At 41.8% G+C, this 19,893-nt stretch overlaps 2 protein-coding genes and 1 pseudogene across 2 annotated transcripts; 1 reads left to right on the forward strand and 2 right to left on the reverse strand.

Annotated features, from left to right (window-relative positions):
* Nucleotides 1-7,136: 7,136 nt before the first annotated feature.
* On the forward strand, nt 7,137-7,558 carry LOC116884393 (annotated as a pseudogene).
* A 2,678-nt stretch (nt 7,559-10,236) lies between these two features.
* Nucleotides 10,237-14,968, reverse strand: LOC116884523 (mitochondrial ornithine transporter 2-like). The gene has a single exon (XM_032885657.1). The coding sequence runs from the start codon at nt 13,546-13,548 to the stop codon at nt 12,589-12,591; it is 960 nt and encodes a 319-aa protein (XP_032741548.1). The 5' UTR covers nt 13,549-14,968; the 3' UTR covers nt 10,237-12,588.
* Nucleotides 14,969-17,175: 2,207 nt separating this feature from the next.
* Nucleotides 17,176-19,379, reverse strand: Taf7 (TATA-box binding protein associated factor 7). The gene is made up of 2 exons (XM_032885656.1): nt 19,088-19,379; nt 17,176-18,705 (listed from the first exon to the last, which is right to left on the reverse strand). The coding sequence occupies exon 2, from the start codon at nt 18,642-18,644 to the stop codon at nt 17,619-17,621; it is 1,026 nt and encodes a 341-aa protein (XP_032741547.1). The 5' UTR covers nt 18,645-18,705; nt 19,088-19,379; the 3' UTR covers nt 17,176-17,618.
* Nucleotides 19,380-19,893: the final 514 nt, after the last annotated feature.

Genomic DNA, 19,893 nt, shown 5'->3' on the forward strand with positions numbered 1-19,893 from the left:
GTTCACTGGGGGTTCAGTCTTGGCAGGACCAAGGGCTTCCCTTCCACTGGTGCTCTTACTAGGCTATTCATTGCTACCTATGAGGTTGGAGCCCAGGGTCAGTCCATGTATAGTCTTTGGGTAGTAGCTTAGTCCCTGTAAGCTCTGGTTGGTTGGCATTATTGTTCGTATGGGGTTGCAAGCCCCTTCAAGCTCTTTCAGTCCTTCCTAAGATTCCTTCAACGGGGGTCCTGTTCTCAGTTCAATGGTTTAATGATGGCATTCGCCTATGTATTTGCTGTATTCTGGCTGTGTCTCTCGGGAGAGATCTACATCTGGTTCCTGTCTGCCTGCACTTCTTTGCTTCATCCATCTTATCTAGTTTGGTGTCTGTATATGTATGGGCCACATGTGGAGCAGGCTCTGAATGGGTGTTCCTTCTGCCTCTGTTCTAAACTTTGCCTCCCTATTCCCTCCCATGGTATTCTTGTTCCCCTTTTAAAGGAGGCGTGAAGCATTCGCATTTTGGTCATCCTTCTTGAGTTTCATGTGTTCTGTGCATCCAGGGTAATTCGAGCATTTGGGCTAGTATTGACTTATCAGTGAGTGCATACCATGTGAGTTTTTCTGTGATTGGGTTACCACACTTAGGATAATATTTTCCAGTACCATCCATTTGCCTATGAATTTCATAAAGTCATTGTTTTTGATAGCTGGGTATTATTCCGTTGTGTAGATGTACCACATTTCCTGTATCCATTCCTCTGTTGAAGGGCATCTGGGTTCTTTCCAGCTTCTGGCTATTATAAATAAGGCTGCTATGAACATAGTGGAGCATTTGTCTTTGTTATATGTTGGGGCATCTTTTGGGTATATGTCCAAGAGTGGTATAGCTGGGTCCTCAGGTAGTTCAATGTCCAATTTTCTGAGGAACCTCCAGACTGGTGTGCAGAATGGTTGTACCAGTCTGCAATCCCACCAACAATGGAGGAGTGCTCCTCTTTCTCCACATCCTCGCCAGCATTTGCTGTCACCTGAGTTTTTGATCTTAGCCATTCTCACTGGTGTGAGGTGAAATCTCAGGGTTGTTTTGATTTGCAATTCCCTTTTGACTAAAGATGTTGAACATTTCTTTAGGTGTTTCTCAGCCATTTGGCATTCCTCAGCTGTGAATTCTTGTTTAGCTCTGAACCCCATTTTTTAATAGGGTTATTTGTCTCCCTGTGGTCTAACTTCTTGAGTGTTGTTGTAAAAATATATAAAAAAAAAACATTTTATTTTTACCCTGCTAGGTCCACGCCGTGGTGTCCCAAGATATCTGCTAGATATCTTGGCGGCAACACATCCCAGCCGCACACTTTCCTACACCCAAACCCTTACATAAATGAACACACAACACAATAATCTTTGACCCAATTGGTAAGATATAATTGTCCACTTAAACATATAAAGCCCAGTACTATCCATCCCTTGAGAACATTAATAACAACCTGTAAATACACAGAACAGAATCTTAACATCACCTGCCATCTTGTCCTGCTTCTCTCCTCCCCCCGCCCCCCACCGTCTCTTCCTCTCTCCCCTAGTCTCCTCCTCTTCCTTCAAACTTCTCTCCTGCCCATCCTTCCTTCTCCTCCAATGACAGGCCTCCTTCTATCCTGTACCTGCCCCTCACCTATACTTTACAAATTCAATGGAGAGGTGCTTCTGGTGAAGTCACCTGAATCCTGAGTATGAGAATAGACAGCTGTCCTTGGGACAGTAAAATTAACATCAAAATACAATAACGTTAGGACAAACCACAACACTTGAGTTCTTTGTATATATTGGATATAAGCGCTCTATCAGTTGTAGGATTGGTAAAGATCTTTTCCCAATCTGTTGGTTGCCGTTTTGTCCTAACAACAGTGTCCTTTGCCTTACAGAAGCTTTGCAGTTTTATGAGATCCCATTTGTCGATTCTTGATGTTTCATTGGTGTTTTGTTCAGGAAATTTTCTCCAGTGCCCATGTGTTCCAGATGCTTCCCCACTTTTTCTTCTATTAGTTTGAGTGTATCTGGTTTGATGTGGAAGTCCTTGAACAACTTGGACTTAAGCTTTGTACAGGGTGATAAGCATGGATCGATCTGCATTCTTCTACATGCTGACCTCCAGTTGAACCAGCACCATTTGCTGAAAATGCTATCTTCTTTCTATTGGATGGATTTGGCTACTTTGTCAAAAATCAAGTGACCACAGGTGTGTGGGTTCGTTTCTGGGTCTTCAGTTCTATTCCACTGGTCTATCTGTCTGTCTCTGTACCAAAACCATGCAGTTTTTATCACTATTGCTCTGTAATACTGCTTGAGTTCAGGGATAGTGATTCCCCCAGAAGTCCTTCTATTGTTGAGGATAGTTTTAGGTGTCCTAGGTTTTTTGTTATTCCAGATGAATTTGCAAATTGTTCTGTCTAACTCTCTGAAGAATTGGATTGGTATTTTGATGGGGATTGCATTGAATCTGTAGATCGCTTTTGGTAAAATGACCATTTTTACTATATTAATCCTGCCAATCCATGAGCATGGGAGATCTTTCCATCTTCTGAGGTCTTCTTCAATTTCTTTCTTCAGAGGCTTGAAGTTCTTATAGTACAGATCTTTCACTTGCTTGGTTAAAGTCACACCGAGGTACTTTATATTATTTGGGACTATTATGAAGGGTGTTGTTTCCCTAATATCTTTCTCGGTTTGTTTCTCTTTTGTGTAGAGGAAGGCTACTGATTTATTTGAGTTAATTTTATACCCAGCCACTTTGATGAAGTTGTTTATCAGGTTTAGTAGTTCTCTGGTGGACCTTTTGGGATCACTTAAATATACTATCATATCATCTGCAAATAGTGATATTTTGACTTCTTCTTTTCCAATCTGTATCCACTTGATCTGCTTTTGTTGTCTGATTGCTCTGGCTAGAACTTCAAGAACTATATTGAATAAGTAGGGAGAGAGTGGACAGCCTTGTCTAGTCCCTGATTTTAGTGGGATTGCTTCAAGTATCTCTCCATTTAGTTTAATGTTAGGTACTGGTTCGTTGTATATGGCTTTTACTATGTTTAGGTATGGGCCTTGAATTCCTATTCTTTCCAGGACTTTTATCATGAAGGGGTGTTGAATTTTGTCAAATGGTTTCTCAGCATCTAATAAAATGATCATGTGGTTTTGTTCTTTCAGTTTGTTTATATAATGGATTACGATGATGGTTTTCTGTATATTAAACCATCCCTGCATGCCTGGATGAAGCCTACTTGATCATGGTGGATGATTGTTTTGATATGCTCTTGGATTCAGTTTGCCAGAATTTTATTGAGTAATTTTGCGTTAATATTCATAAGGGAAATTGGTCTGAAGTTCTCTTTCTTTATTGGGTCTTTGTGTGGTTTAGGTAGAAGAGTAATTGTGGCTTCATAGAAGGAATTCGGTAATGCTCCATCTATTTCAATTTTGTAGAATAGTTTGGATAGTATTGGTATGAGGTATTCTATGAAGGTCTGATAGAATTCTGCACTGAACCTGTCTGAACCTGGGCTCTTTTGGGTTGGAAGACCTTTAATGACTGCTTCTATTTCGTTAGGAGTTATGGAGTTGTTTAAATGGTTTATCTGTTCCTGATTTAACTTCGGTACATGGTATCTGTCTAGGAAATTGTCCATTTCCTGCAGATTTTCAAGTTTCATTGAATATAGGCTTTTGTAGTAAGATCTGATGATTTTTTTAATTTCCTCTGAATCTGTAGTTATGTCTCCCTTTTCATTTCTGATTTTGTTAATTTGGACACACTCTCTGTGTCCTCTCGTTAGTCTGGCTAAGGGTTTATCTATCTTGTTGACTTTCTCAAAGAACCAACTTTTGGTCCTGTTGATTCTTTCTATGGTCCTTTTTCTTTCTACTTGGTTGATTTCAGCCCTGAGCTTGATTATTTCCTGCCTTCTACTCCTCCTGGGTGTATTTGCTTCTTTTTGTTCTAGAGCTCTTAGGTGTGCTGTCATGCTGCTGATATATGCTCTCTCCTGTTCTTTCTGCAGGCACTCAGAGCTATGAGTTTTCCTCTTAGCACAGCTTTCATTGTGTCCCATAAGTTGGGGTACGTTGTACCTTCATTTTCATTAAATTCTAAGAAGTCTTTAATTTCTTTCTTGATTTCTTCCTTGACCAGGTTATCACTGAGTAGAGCACTGTTCAACCTCCATGTATATGTGGGTGTTCTTCCCTTATTGTTATTGAAGACCAGCTTTAGGCCGTGGTGGTCTGATAGGACGCATGGGATTATTGCTATCTTTCTGTATCTGTTGAGGTCTGTTTTATGGCCAATTATATGGTCAATTGTAGAGAAAGTACCATGAGGTGGTGAGAAGAAAGTATATCCTTTTGTTTTAGGATAGAATTTTCTATAAATATCTGTTAAGTCCATTTGGTTCATGATTTCTCTTAATCTGTCTATGTCTCTGTTTAATTTCTGTTTCCATGATCTGTCCACTGATGAGAGTGGAGTGTTGAAATCTCCTACTATTATTGTGTGAGGTGCAATGTGTGTTTTGAGCTTTAGTAAAGTTTCTTTTATGTATGTAGGTGCCCTTGTATTTGGGGCATAGATATTTAGGATTGAGAGTTCTTCTTGGTGGATTTTTCCTTTGATGAATATGAAGTGTCCTTCCTTATCTTTTTTGATGACTTTTAGTTAAAAATCGATTTTATTTGATGTTAGAATGGCTACTCCAGCTTGCTTATTCAGACCATTTGCTTGGAAAGTTGTTTTCCAGCCTTTTACTCTGAGGTAGTGTCTGTCTTTGTCTCTGAGGTGTGTTTCCTGTAGGCAGGCAGAATGCAGGGTCCTCGTTGCATATCCAGTTTGTTAATCTATGTCTTTTTATTGGTGAGTTGAGACCATTGATGTTGAGAGATATTAAGGAATAGTGATTATTGCTTCCTGTTATATTCATATTTGAATGTGAGGTTATGTTTGTGTGCTTTTCTTCTCTTTGTTTTGTTGCCAAGATGATTAGTTTCTTGCTTCTTCTAGGGTATAGCTTGCCTCCTTATGTTGGGCTTTACCATTTATTATCCTTTGTAGTGCTGGATTTGTAGAAAGATATTGTGTAAATTTGATTTTGTCATGGAATATCTTGGTTTCTCCATCTATGTTAATTGAGAGTTTTGCAGGATACAGTAACCTGGGCTGGCATTTGTGTTCTCTTAGGGTCTGTATGACATCTGTCCAGGATCTTCTGGCTTTCATAGTCTCTGGTGAGAAGTCTGGTGTAAATCTTATAGGTCTGCCTTTATATGTTATTTGACCTTTTTCCCTTACTGCTTTTAATATGCTTTCTTTATTTTGTGCATTTGGTGTTTTGACTATTATGTGATGGGAGGAGTTTCTTTTCTGGTCCAGTCTATTTGGAGTTCTGTAGGCTTCTTGTATGCTTATGGGCATCTCTTTCTTTAGGTTAGGGAAGTTTTCTTCTATGATTTTGTTGAAGATATTTACTGTTCATTTGAGCTGGGAGTCTTCACTCTCTTCTATACCTATTATCCTTAGGTTTGATCTTCTCATTGAGTGCTGGATTTCCTGTATGTTTTGGACCAGTAGCTTTTTCCATTTTACATTTTCTTTGACTGATGATTACATTTTCTTTGTTGATGATTTCTATGGAATCTTCTGCTCCTGAGATTCTCTCTCTTGTATTCTGTTTGTGATGCTTGTATCTATGGCTCCTTGTCTCTTCCTTTGGTTTCTATATCCAGGGTTGTTTCCCTGTGTCCTTTATTCATTGTTTCTATTTCCATTTTTAATTCCTTCACAAAGAATTGTGTTTTCCTCGAATTCTTTCAGGGATTTTTGTGATTCCTCTCTATAGGCTTCTACTTCTTTATGTTTTCCTGCGTTTCTCTAAGGGAGTTCTTCATGTCTTCCTTGAAGTCCTCTAGCATCGTGATCAAATGTGATTTTAAATCTAGATCTTGCTTTTCTGGTGTGTTTGGATATTCAGTGTTTGCTTTGGTGGGAGAATTGGGCTCCGATGATGCCATGTAGTCTTGGTTTCTGTTGCTTGGGTTCCTGCGTTTGCCTCTCACCATCGGGTTGTCTCTGGTGTTATCTTGTTCTGCTATTTCTGACAGTGGCTAGACTGTCCTATAGGCCTGTGTGTAGACCTGTTTTCCTGTTTTCTTTCAGCCAGTTATGGGAACAGAGTGTTCTGCTTTCAGGCGTGTAGTCTTTCCTGTCTACTGGTCTTCAGCTGTTCCTGTGGGCATGTGTCCTCGGTCCACCAGGCAGGTCGCTTGGAGCAAAAAAGTTGGTCTTACCTGTGATCCTGTGGCTCAAGTTGCTCGTGGGGTTCTGCTTTTGAGCTCTCAGTGAGGGCGGCAACCAGGAGGGCCTATGCCATCTTTTCTCGGAGCCCCTGTGCACTGGGGTCCCAGATGGCGTTAGGTGTTTTCCTCTGGAGTCAGAAATGTGGCCAGAGTGTAGTCTCTTCTGGCTTCCCAGGCGTGTCTGCCCCTCTGAAGGTTTAGCTCTCCCTCCCACAGGATTTGGGTGCAGAGAACTGTTGACCAGTTCCCTTCAGGTCCGGTCAGTGTCTGGACTGCAGGGGATCTGCAATTCGAGTTCCCCTATCTTCCAGTTCCCAGAGGCCGTATACAGTTTCCTCTTGGGTCAGGGATGTGGGCAGGTGGGGGCAGTCTTGGTGGTCTCTCCCACTCTGCAGTCTCAGGAGTGCCCATCTGTCCGGTCAGTGAGCTCTCTCTCCCATAGGGTTTGGGAGCAGTGACTAGTTAGGGTTTTATTGCTGTGAACAGACATCATGACCAAGGCAACTCTTATAAGGACATTTGATTGGGGCTAGCTTACAGGTTCAGAGGTTCAGTCCATTATCTTCAAGGTGGAAACATAGCAGCACCCAGGCAGGCATGGAACAAGAGGAGCTGAGAGCAGGACTTTGGAGGATCTGTATCTTGCTTCAACAGTGTTTGGACAGAACAGACCCGGGACTCCCACTTTATTCACTTCCAGCTGCCTTACAAGTCTCTCCAGTTGCAGCCTCTGGGACCATCTCCTTGCCACCTTCAGCTCCTAGGACCAGCCAGCCCCATCTTAGCAGTTAGCTCCATACTCTGGATCAGCCATGACCTCTCAGATTCGTCAGAATTATTCCATCGAAGTGGAAGCTGCCATGAACCACCTGGTCAACTTGCACCTGCGGGCCTCCTACATCTACCTCTCTCTGGGCTTCCTTTTTGATCGGGATGACGTGGCTTTGGAGGGCGTAGGCCACTTCTTCACGAATTGGCCGAGGAGAAGCGCAAGGACACTGAGCATCTCCTCAAGTTGCAGAATGAACATGGGGGCCGTGAACTCTTCCAGGATGTGCAGAAGCCATCTCAAGATGAGTGAGATAAAACCCTGGAGGCCATGGAAGCTGCCTTGGCCCTGGAGAAGAACCCGAACCAGGCCCTCTTGGATCTGCATGCCCTGGGCTCTGCCCACACAGACTGTCACCTCTGTGACTTCTTGGAAAGCCACTTCCTGGATAAGGAGGATGCCTGAATATAAGGAACATCTTTCCATCTTCAGTGTTGAGGCCATATTGCAAGAGAAAAATAATTTTCTTTAAATCAAATTCATTCTAATTTCTCAGGATGTGTCCACTGCTATAAAGAGCTGTTTGAGGGGGTTAATGGTGGTATAAATACCCTTGACCTGATGAGTGGCACTATTAGGAGGTGTGGCCTTGTTGTAGGAACTGTATTACTGTGGGGGTGGGCTTTGAGACCATCCTCCTAGCTGCCTAGAAGACCAGTCTTCTGTTTGCCTTTGAAACAAGATAACGAACTCTGAGCTTCTCCAGCACCAAGCCCTGCCTGGACGCTGCCCTGCTTCCCACCGTGATGATGATGGACTGACCCTCTGAAGCTGTAAGCCAGCCCCAATTAAATGTCATTTATAAGAGTTGCCTTGGTCATGGTGTCCCTAGACACAGTCTCTCCAAAAAAGTAGGAGGAAAGAGCTCTGGCTCCCCCAAAAACACTATATTCTGGGGATACCTTTAGTGTTCACCATGAGTTGAATGTCACTATCTCCATTAGAAAATTGGCTCCCCTGGGTCCTGCTAAGACTGAACCCCAGTGAACTAGACTGTTGGGGGAGGGCGGCAATGGGGGAGGACGGGAGGGAACACCCATAAGGAAGGGGAGGGGGGAGGGGATGTTTGCCCGGAAACCGGAAAGGGAATAACACTCAAAATGTATATAAGAAATACTCAAGTTAATAAAAAAAAAAAAAAAAGAAAGAAAATTGGCTCCCCTGTAATCTGGTTTGTGTGTCTCCCACCCAAACAGATACTTAGTTCTCACTGTGAGTTGGCATCACCTTCTCTAACAGCTATCCCTTAGATAACACCCTTGAGGCCTCGTCTTTAGCCTCAAGTATCAGGTGTAACCAATATATCCCATCTTTGATACTGCCCTGTATCTCCTTAACAATTCTCCCTTCCAAATACTAAACAGGCTTGACTTGGCCCAGTTGTCGTCCTGTTTAGGACTGTGTGGCTGGAGACTTGTCCTTTATAGAACAAGTTCTTAATAGAATTCCTCTTCTATATGGCATAGAAGTCACTTAGGATTTTTAATTCTGCATCCAGAGACTGGGGAAAGGAGAAAGTGGGCCTTTACATAATCAATCCCACTAAATTTGGTAGGTCCCATGTTGAACCATGGGAAGAGATTCAGACATAGAGTTAAGGTCTGGAATCCATAAATAAATAAATAAATAAATAAATAAATAAATAAATAAATAGGCAGCCAACAGATGGTATCACGTAAACCAACCCAGGAAAGAAAAGTAATTTTAGACTATCCCCAGAGTAAGCGATTTCTGAAATCCTCTTGATAATATGGACAATGAAATTGTCCCATTTCCAGTAAATAGTGATACCTTGGTCAGGAACATAGTCCTTTAAGGATAATCTCAGAATAACCTAAAGAACATTCTGGAGCTTGGTGTAAACTAAAAGTGGACAGCTTGACCATTTCCAAAACTTCGCATTAAACATCCTGACACAGGACAAACGGAGTTCTTGCCAGTAGCATTGGTAGCCATCAACAGGAAAAAAGCAAGGAGCCTGGCTCCTATGGAGGAATGTGCCATCCCCAAAGCTATTTCATACAGCAGGAAAAGAGTCCTAACCTTGAATTTAGGGGAAAAATGGAGATCTTTGCCCTCACAATCAAATTAAGAAAGGAATTAAGAGAGGAAGCATACGGGGCTAGAGAGATGCCTCAATGGTTAAGAGCACTGACTGCTCTTCCAGAGGTCCTGAGTTCAATTCCCAGCAACCACATGGATCTGTAGTGGAATCGGTACAATGTTCTCATATACATTAAATAAACCTTTAAAAAGAGAGTGGGAGTGGGGGAAGCATACATAAATAGGCTCTTGTAAAAGCAGAGTTTATCCAGGGAGGGAGGGAGTGGATTGATGGGTAGGCCGGGGAGCACCCTCACAGAGGTGGAGTGGGAGGATGGGATAGTGGCTTTCCAGAGGAAAACTGGGACGGAGGATAATATTTGAAATGAAGATAAAGAAAATATCTAATAAGAGAAAAAACAGAGCTTATAGAAAAGTGGAGGGCCAAAGGCCAAGGAAGGGTAGGATGAAGGGGACTAAGAGAGAGAACATTCTTGGCATTGGCACCTGAAAGTTCACCCTGAAGAAAATGTAAAGTGGGGAGCATCCACTGAGAAATACAGATGGTGAGTAGTAGAGATGTTCCTGTTACATTTTACATCCAACAGCCCTTGGAAATGAAAGGGAGTCTGATAAAATTATAAATGGTGGAAAGAGAAAGAGAAACTAGAAAATAAAAAGTTGTTAAAGTCAGGAGGGTTTATTTTTTCTTTACACTGAAAGCTGTCAAGCCCCATTCCCCTTGGTCTTCAAGTCTTAATACGTTGTCCTGGCCTGGGAAGACAGTTTTCTAGTGTGCCTATGGGATGTTTGGGGCTTTCGTGCTTAGGAAAAGCAACCTATGAAAAGGACGGAAGATAGATTTCTTTTCCATTAGCGCAAGGCAGAGTGGCATCCAAGGAGGTCAGAGTCAACCTCTATTCATGGGAGAGGACAATGTTAGCTTACAATTTCCATGCATGTGAGTCCCATTACAGGTCTATCACTCTTACATTCTCACTGGGATTGCAACAAATTGCACATAGTCTCAGCAAGCCAAGTTCATTAGAATAAAGTGAAGTTTATTAAGAGTAAATATTTGCTCTCACAGACCAGTGAAGTTCTGAGGATAGGATCTCCAGTTGTGGTAAAACATTTCCTATGTCACATGGTCACATCCTTCCTTTTGATTGGTGGAAGGTTGATCTCATGTAGATTAACTGCTCAAACCAGGATTTCCCATAATCTTGGTCACAAGACCAGGTCATAAGACCTAGTCACAAAATCGCATGACCTGGTCTCCTAACTGCGTTTCAACGAGCCCAGGTTTCCTGTCCCGCCCCAGAGCTAAGATTAGACAACAGAGCTTGACCCCAGCCACTTCCACTGTTCATATATTAACTGCTGTCTAACCTAGAGATCTGAAAGGATGCAAAATGTACCCAAAAGTTAAACCAAGGGTTAATTAAACTGGAAAAGTGTGACTATTTCCTTCTACTCACATTCACTCTTGCTTGCTTCATATGATTTCTACTGTGAAGGCATTGAAACGTTTAATGTATAGTATGTGAGAAGCAAGTGTGCTGAAAGGAGAGCTGCCAGGCCAGCTCATAGATGCTATATGCTGGAGGACTACACTGACCAAAAAGTGTGGTGCACAGAACTTACACACAGAAACAACTTATAACTAAACTAGCAAATGGCTTCAGATAGAAAAAAATATATGGGAAAAAAAAAAAACCAACTATAGATCCTAAGCAGACTGCGTGTAATATTGAGAGACATCTTGCTAACTATCCCCAGCAGGGCTTCTTTGTCATCTTCTAATTAACTTGAATCTTGCATCTGGAACTATAGTTTGGCTTAGTGGGTTTTAAAAAGGAAGTTAAAGGCCTGGCACAGGGCACACATACTATTAAACTGGTACCTCACCTTCTTTCAGCTCCATAGGTATCAACACCTGTTATTGAAAAGACCCTGTTGATCTTGTAGCAACACAGACGAAACTTACTTTATTGGTATAAAGAATGACTCTAAAATCATATGGTCCATGAACATCTGCTTAATTCCAGGTCTGTTGGAGGTAAACTGAATTTTAATTTGGGGAAGGGGACTCATCTCATTTTGGTGTGTTTGGGAGTTTTATTGGGAGATAGTCCGTGCTTATATGCATACGTAGAGTTTAGTAAAATGGCTTTTCTTATGGTCCATTGTTTTACATTGTAAATCCAGTCATTTAAGGTACACTGACCACCAGAACCAAATTTAGAAAACTAAAACACTGACCACACTGCAAGCAGTTATGGACCCAAGGTGAACTTCAGGGGTTAAGTCACCCCTTTCACATTGCTTACTGTGATGTACTACTAAGTGCACACTAGTCCTGCCTAAGTGATGACTTCATCTAGCAGGACTCTCACTCTGTCACCGAACAGAACCAAACCTACTCTTGCCTTCTTTACTTTGTTTCCTGGGGAAATGGGTGATGGTATGGAGAACGATGAGAGACCTAAAGTGAACCAACCCAACACTGTGAATTCCTGTCCAGGCCAGTACCCAGAGGCAAGGAGTTATTAGAATTCTCTCCATCTACATGGATCATCAAAGCACAATATATAATCCCATCCCTTTAGCTCCTTCCTCAATCTAAAGCCTGATACCTTTGGAAGAGAAGAATGAGGAAATAATGCAGGTAAAGACCACACAGCTTCCCAAAGTCTTCTCTGATATTCATTGCCCCCCCTAACAATACCATTGCAGGTAGAATATAACTAATTATACTTTAACCACACTAAGGACAGCATAGAAAATCCAGGATGCCTATTATGAAATTTTACTCGAATGCGGAAGCCATGCTGGTACACAGGTACAATCTCTTCTTAGAAATCAGCATAAATGTGTTGGTGCTCACCTAAAAACGTTAAAAAAAAAAAAAAAAAAACCAACCTTAACGGCCTAATGCAGTGCACATTAAAGAGGTTTCAAACCATAACCCACATCTTGAATGAATTAAGCAATACCTATAAACATGAAGCATGATCACCTCAAGATATTTTGGTGATACTTGACACTGAACAGCACCAAATTATGTTTCACTCACAACACATAACCACCATTCAAGATGCATATATAGATTTATGAAGAAGTCCTGATAATTAAGTACATAGGGTCTTGGGTTCACCCTGTAGATCCCACCACCAGCAAAAGTAGTGATTTTCCTATTTCAGAAGGATTGCAGAAAAAAAAACATATGCTATAAATAAAGATCTCTCCACAAGGTTTGAGATCTGAGGAAGGGAAGACAAACCCGAAATTCCCAGTCAAAGATAACTCCATGTTGGTCTTGAACTCTTTGACATGTAGAGCTGTGGTCCTCACATTGGTGTGCTCAGACAAGGATTCATCAAGACACTTCAGTATTCTTCTACCACATTCATCATCATCTTTCTGCTGTATTCATAAACCACAAATAGAGCAGCATTGGAAGGGATGGCTCGAATCAGAGTGGCTTTCAATCCAGAATACAAGGCTAATATTCCTTCATTTCTCACAACATTTATAAAGGTTTTAATTAATCCTGCAGGCTTCCCAAACATAGAAAGAACCTGGATTCTGGATTTAATGCAGTCTACTGGGAATATGATAAGCCAGAGACAAACCCCAGCAAAGCTTCCACTTAACATCAAAGGGACAGGACCTAGTTCATCCTTTGATCCCCCCGACGCAAAAAATGATCGACTGATTTCATAGCCCCCAAAGTAGAAGAAGTATCCAGGTATTTCCTGAGCAAGAGTGGTTGAGAGTCCACGATAGAAGCCTAAGGGACCATCCTTCATGAAGATACTCTTAACCATAGACCAAATTGTGTTGTGGCTGTGTTTTGTCTTCCCTGCCACCCTCATCTCATGCATAGTCTGCAGCCGACACTTCACAAGCTCAGTGGGGCAGAGGACCAGCGCAGCAAATGCAGAAGCCAGTGACCCAGCAGTGGCAGTCTCAAAGTCGTTCAGTTCTGCACTCTGCTCCACTCTTGCCACTTTCCTGACAAACTGTTGGCAAAAGCCATAGCACATAAATAGGACAGAGCCCTGGGCGACATAGGCTAACAGTGCAGGACTGGTTCCCCTGTAAAGGCCGTGGACACCCACTTGGTTGTATGTCTTTAGGAAACAGTCAGCGAGGCCTTTGTACATGTAGGGAAATGTCTGCATCTTTACTTTTACGGTGTCGAAGGGCTGCCCGGTCAGCACACACGCTGCGGCCCCTGCTGCGCCGGCAGTGAGGTCTATGGCGGCTTGGATGGCAGGGTGGATTTCATGTTCCTCCACACTCCCGAGGGTGTCGCCAGAAGCCAATTCTCTGTAGGCGCCCATGGTCCCCACTGCGGACCTGTCTCCTTGTCAAAGATAAAGCCAAAGCCTTGGGCCACCGCACTCTCTGGCCGCTGGGGAATAACCCCCAAGCACGTGCATCCACGAGCACCCTACTGTCCCCGAGGGCAATGGCAGAATGCTTTCAGTGGTTGTGATAACCGCCATTTCTCCCATAAATACCTGGGAGGAAACGCTTTACTGCAGCTCGGTGAACCACAGCTGTTTCACCCTCAGTACCACAGCCAAATTGGGCTCGTTTTCCTGATTTCTTACCATGCAATATGGCACAGGAGGTGCTCTCAGTTGATCCAACCTGGATGTTAAGAGCACAACTTTCCAGAACAGTGCTTTCAAAGAAATGACAGGCCATTCTAGGGGCCTTTAACTCCAGCATTCAAGAAGCAGAGAGCAGAGAGTTTGAGGCCAGCCAGCGATATATATTGAAACTCTGCCTCAAAAAATGGATAATCAATAGAGAAGACAAACTTGGGAACTGCTACATTTGAGTCCCTGGTACGAAATAAAACATCCCACAGCAGGTGCTTTTCTCCAGGGCAGGTAAGGCAGGAGTTGAAGTTCTGCAGAAACACTACTTTGGAGGTGTAACCAAATCTGGGGCCAGGGTACTGAAACGTTTCTTTCATTCACTTTCCTGGACTATGTTTAAAAGTAAGGCTTTAGGCTGGTGCACTGGCACCTGCTTTTAATCCCAAGCAGAGACCAGCAGATTTCTCAACTCAAGGCCAGCCTAATCTACAGGGACAGTCCCATAAGGCCTAACCACAGAGACCCTGCCTCAAAACAACAGTGAGACATTAAAACTCAAGAGTGTGCATGGTAAGAGGTAGGCTTTTTTTCTTGAGCAGATGGCCTTTTCTTTGGAAAATGTCCAACCGCTGACATTGGAATTCTTTTCTCTAACTTTTCTTTAGAGATAATATTCTAAGATTTTTAAAAAGATTTTACCAATTTGCATGTATATGTACCATGGAAATCACAACAAGGTTGAATACCCTGGAATTGGACTTAAAATTAGTTGTAAGGCACCATGTGTGCAAACCTAACCCGGGGTCATCTCTCCAGAACCTAATCATCTAATCTCAAATCTGTCTGTATGCCTGAACACTGATTTAACAGGGTCCCTAGAGTAAATACATAAGCTTGCACACAAATCCTTTTCAGCTGCTGTTCACCTCATTCCCGCTTAATCTGTGCATTTTGAGTTGGAGCCTCCATTGATCCAATTTATACAGAAAAATAAATTTTCTATGCTCTGAGAGATGGCTTCAAAAGATAACGATCTTAGGTATCAAGAACTCTGAGCACAGACTATAATGAGTTCCTTTCCTTACTGCTAATTACCATCAGTAGTGAATAACATAGGAAAAAACTATTAGGAAAAAGATACAGATTCGCATGTTGATAACTGTTCATATTTTTAGACAAGTCTACAAAGTGTCTACATAACAAAATCATTATTTTTTGCACTAAAAAACTACATAAATGTTTTGTACACACCAAATAAAGGCATGAGATGACACCTCTTAAAATGTGATAAGATCTATATGCAGCTCAGTGACAGAGCAATCGCCTAGCATTCCCAAGGCCCAGCACCCCAACACACACGCGCACGCACATACACACACAGCACAATTTGCAAATAAACCCAGAAACACTGAATGTTCATCTCTATACTATACTCCTTAGCTAAGAGGTGCATGAGAAAAGTGAATCTTTCATGAGACTGCAGGATGTGGATCTCAATCTTTATCTTTTAAATTTTATGTTACAGATAATCACTATGCCATTTTTAATATTAATACAAAAATGTCCAGAAACAAACAGGAAAGCTACAGGAATAAACTAAGTCAATTTTTATGCTGTAGATAATCTAAATAAACTTTCCAAAATATAAGGTTTGAGTCTTTGTTGAATTTGAAACAAAACCTAATTAAAACAGCTGTTTGCTAAGCCAGGCCTGACCATGCACACCTACAGTCTCCACACTTGACCGAGACAAGAGAACCAAGTTCAAGGCCATCCTGAGATATATAGTGAGTCAAAATTAAAAATTTCTTACTATCACCTCCGTCACTCTCAAATTCAAGACCATTTAATGCCTTTTGTGATCTACTCTAGTATGTGGTAACATTTCTTTGTTCACTGTTCACTTATCATTATTCCAGGTACTATTCTAAGTACGCCTGTCTTATGATTTAAGTCAGTCCGATATCCCTGTAAGGCTGGTAATACTATCGACTCCATTTCAGAGAAGAAAATCGGAGCAAACAGATTAAGCTACAAATTACATGGCCCAAAACTCACACAATCAAATCACTGATTAGGATATGTACTGGTATGCCTTGACCTCAAGCTGTTAAGACTAGGTTGGAGCTTCAGAGGCTCTGGCAGCGTCAACAGCAAAACACAAGGCCAGTTCTCAATGAAAGGGGCCAGATGACTTCCATTTTGAACTCATACTTGGCTTGCCAGGGGGCAGCTTTTTAGTATTTCCAGGACACAGTTGAATACACTAAATCTGAAGTTCATGTTAGTCTTTAAATTATGGATTTGAAAATCCAAGTAGAGCTAATAACTGAACCAAGACCACGCCAGTAGAATATTCTGTTAAGAAAAAATGTGCATCCAACATCCTTCCAATATTGATGGTATTTCGGTAGCACCTGTACCAACATCATAGTAAAAACTCTTTGGTTAAATACTGTATCTTCTCTGGTGTCAGTTCTTTAAGTGTGGTAAAAATATCTTAAATATACTTAGAATTTTTCACCTGCCACTTTGTTAAGAACACATACTTTATGACTCTAACACTCTAGAGCCAGATATTAAGGGAATCTTTAAGCTGCATTGCAGTCACGTGCTTGTGAAAACGCAAGGAAAAGTACATTCTGAAGCGTCTAAGCATTAAGAGGCTTGATCCTGAATTCAGTCTTAATAACTCATTTTTGAACACTTCACTACTGTTTTCTAACAAAATTTGAACTTTGATTTATGAAGCAAGTACTTTTAAAGTGAAGTTTTACAAACAAATCAGACAGAAATTAATTTTTAACTATGCACCTTACCAATCTTGGTTTTTCCCCAAAAACACCCCTCCCATCCATAAAACATTAAATGCCTCAGAGAAAAATTCTATGTATGAAATTTTAAAATACCAGACCTGATAACAGGCTTTCATAGTGGCAAATACTAATGAAATAACATGAACAAACATGCCTATTAAAAAAGCATAGCAATTAAAATGGCAACAGTTAAGAATATAATCTTAATCTAAGCAAGTGGAACAGTTCATCTGATAACTGTTTAACTGCTTCCAGTATTTATAGATAACCTTAGTGTTTAATAAAAAGTTATAGACAGATATCCTTCAATGAAAAGTAGGATAGTTTAAGAAGGCTCTGGACCCAGTGTTCACAAACCTCCAGATGGTGTAGGTAGGCCTGAACCATAATCTATAATGCAAAGATGAATTTCTCCATTTCCTTATCTGGTGTATTCCTTTTCTAAAAAGGCAAAACAACAGCATGTATCTTGATCTACACCACTCAGCCATTAAACTCCATGAGCTCACCTCAACTTTCAGTATTCATTGAAGAACAAGATAAGCAAAGTGAAAATTAGTAACTTTTATTGTGCAAAAAACAACTTTTATGAAAAAACTTGCATTTCTGTAACATGGAAACTTGCTGAGAAGATAAAAAAATATATTTCTTAAAAAAAAAAAAAAAAACACTCCATTGCCTGTAGGCTAGCTAGCTTCTTACTGATCTTAGCACCGAAGAATAGGACTAGAAACTTAGGAAACAAATTGTAATAAAGTCCTATGGTGAAGTGATTAAAAGCTCAGTGTTGTCACTTCACTAACCTTACACTACAACAAATCTGCCTACGTAATCCTATTTTCTTAAGAGTGAAAACAATCAACACAATAACTCCTAGCATTACAGGAAATAAGAATATTTCAAAGAAAAAAGAAGAATTTTTCAAGACCTCACTCTGAAAATAAATTCCTCTTAAGCTGACTAGTCTAAGGACTAACGTCAACCTTGTCACTTCTCCAGAAGTGATTCCAGCTCTTCTTGCAAAGAGCTAAGCTGCTCCTTTTCCCGGTCTTCCTTCTGTTTGAGCTCATCCAGAACAGCTTGAAACCTGTTCTTCAGAGCCAGGTTTTCTACCTTCATGATGAGATCCTCCTGGCGCTTTGCTCTGTCTTGGGTTTCTTGAAGCTTGCCTTTCATATTATCAATCTGCTTCTGAATTCCCATAACCAACTGATTGGTTCCTTCATTTTCTTGGTGTTGTTCATCTGACTCATTTAGCTTGTCCTGTAGCTGTCTCTCCAGATCCTCCTCAGTGTCAATGATGTTTACATCTTCTTCATCTTCGCTGCTGCTGCTGAGGTCATTGAATATCTCTCGAAGCTCATCATGCTCTAGTGAGTCATGGCCCTGCCTGTGGCCAGACATTCCAGGAGAGGAGATATCAAGGCCTTGATTTTCTGCCTCCTTTGTTTCATCTTCAGCAATTATCTCCCAACGAGTACTGACAGCTTCTGCATCTGTACTCAGCAGCCGCTTTACTTCTTTTTCCACATCTGGAGATTCAATGTACTTCTTCTTTGCTGTCTTCCGGAACCTTCTCTTTCTGACATTTTTTAGAGGTAGAGTAATTCCATGGTTCCAAACAAACTTTTTCTCTTTGTCCTTATCTTTTTTCTTGTTTGCTTTGGGATCAGCAGTAGCAGCTGGCTCCTCCACAGGAGGATATAGATCACCATCTACTGTGGCTACAAGCATCTGAGAGATATCAGCTGTCTTGTAAAAGGTTTTTTTATCAATGGTTTTCAAGCTCTCCGTAACACACGGCAAATCTACCAATTTTGCAGCCAGGGGCACTCTATCCACTCTGACAATCCCATGACGCCCATCAGGGTGTAACTCAATGCTCAGTCTGTCTTTCAGGTTGACGTGCCCAGACTGCACTGCCCTCCTCACAGTAGCGGCATATTCTGGGGGCAACCGTAAGATAAACTGGCTCTCTAGCTCATGAGGTGCATCATCTTTGCTCTTACTCATCTTCACTTCCTTGTGAGTTACTTCTCCAATAAACACCTGCTGCACTAACAAGTTCCAGCTCCTACAACAGTTAAAAAAAGGACAAGGTTAAGAATAATCTTAAACTCTTAGTTACCGAGTTCTAAGGAAGACAGCAACTAAGTGGATCATCACCTACTGCCTATTTTGTCTTAATTTAATTTATAATTAAGTCCCAATACTAATCTCTAAACATGCATCCCACTTTGGCATTGTCCCTGTTAAACTCACACCTCTACTAGATGCAATACCAAATTAGGGCCTCTAGACGCCGCTGCAGCATCACGTGAACAGCCAAAGAAAACAGCAGCACCTGAGGGGATTTTAGGCACAGTCCGTCCGTCTGGCAGGCAATCCCAATCCACGGATTCTCTCCAATAAGAGATTTAAATAAAAGTCGTGAGCTCTTCGACTCGGGTACTTACAGTTCACCAGCAACTATGAACTCAGCTTTTCTCGGCCTGAGTAAAGCAGCGAGGAGCGGTGCGTCTGCCTTCCAGTTTGTCCGCGCTTTCGGCCGCCGGGCAAGGCGACCTGAGCGCTAACAACGAAACGGCTCAGGACCCGCAGCGCGAAACCTCGCCACACAGCCGCTCAAACATCCGAACTCCGGAGAGGACCTTGCCAAGCCTCCATCCCACGCAGAAAAGAAAGAAAGAAAGTGCTCCGGCAGCGAGCGGAAGCAGACGCGGCGCTACGTCAAGACCGGAAGTAGACGCGGAGGGGCTGGCTGCCGCTCTTCCGGAAGTAGTAACGTCGCGGCGCGCGCAGGCGCATTCTCGTAATTACGTCGTCTCATGACTACTTCTCGTGAGAACTTACGTTGTATAGGATTAAAATTAGTGTTTCCGGAAAAACCTTGGCTTGGAATTCAAAGATGAAGATTCCAAAAAGTAAAACATAAGCTTACCCCCTAAGACAGCACTTTTATGAAGTCGTGGGTTAAGACAGTTTCTAGAGTGATTGCCAGAGATAAAGGGCGTCCCTGCAGAAAGCATCTTTTCTTCCCAGGGCATACCCGGTCCCTCCGCCAAAAGCTTTGGAAGCATCACAAAGTGAAAGTAAAGTGGCCAAAACAGTGGAATGATACAGTATTGCTGTCTACCTCATAACGCTGTGTATAATCATGTTAATTAGCTTTGAGAGGAACTAAGCCTTTAGCTTCGTTAGTATTTTTGGCTCCAGAGGACGAGGTGTGATATGTATGATACGCTATTTTGGTAATATGTTT

The sequence above is a fragment of the Rattus rattus genome, chromosome 15 (genome assembly GCF_011064425.1).
Source record: "Rattus rattus isolate New Zealand chromosome 15, Rrattus_CSIRO_v1, whole genome shotgun sequence".
Taxonomy (NCBI): Eukaryota; Metazoa; Chordata; class Mammalia; order Rodentia; family Muridae; genus Rattus; species Rattus rattus.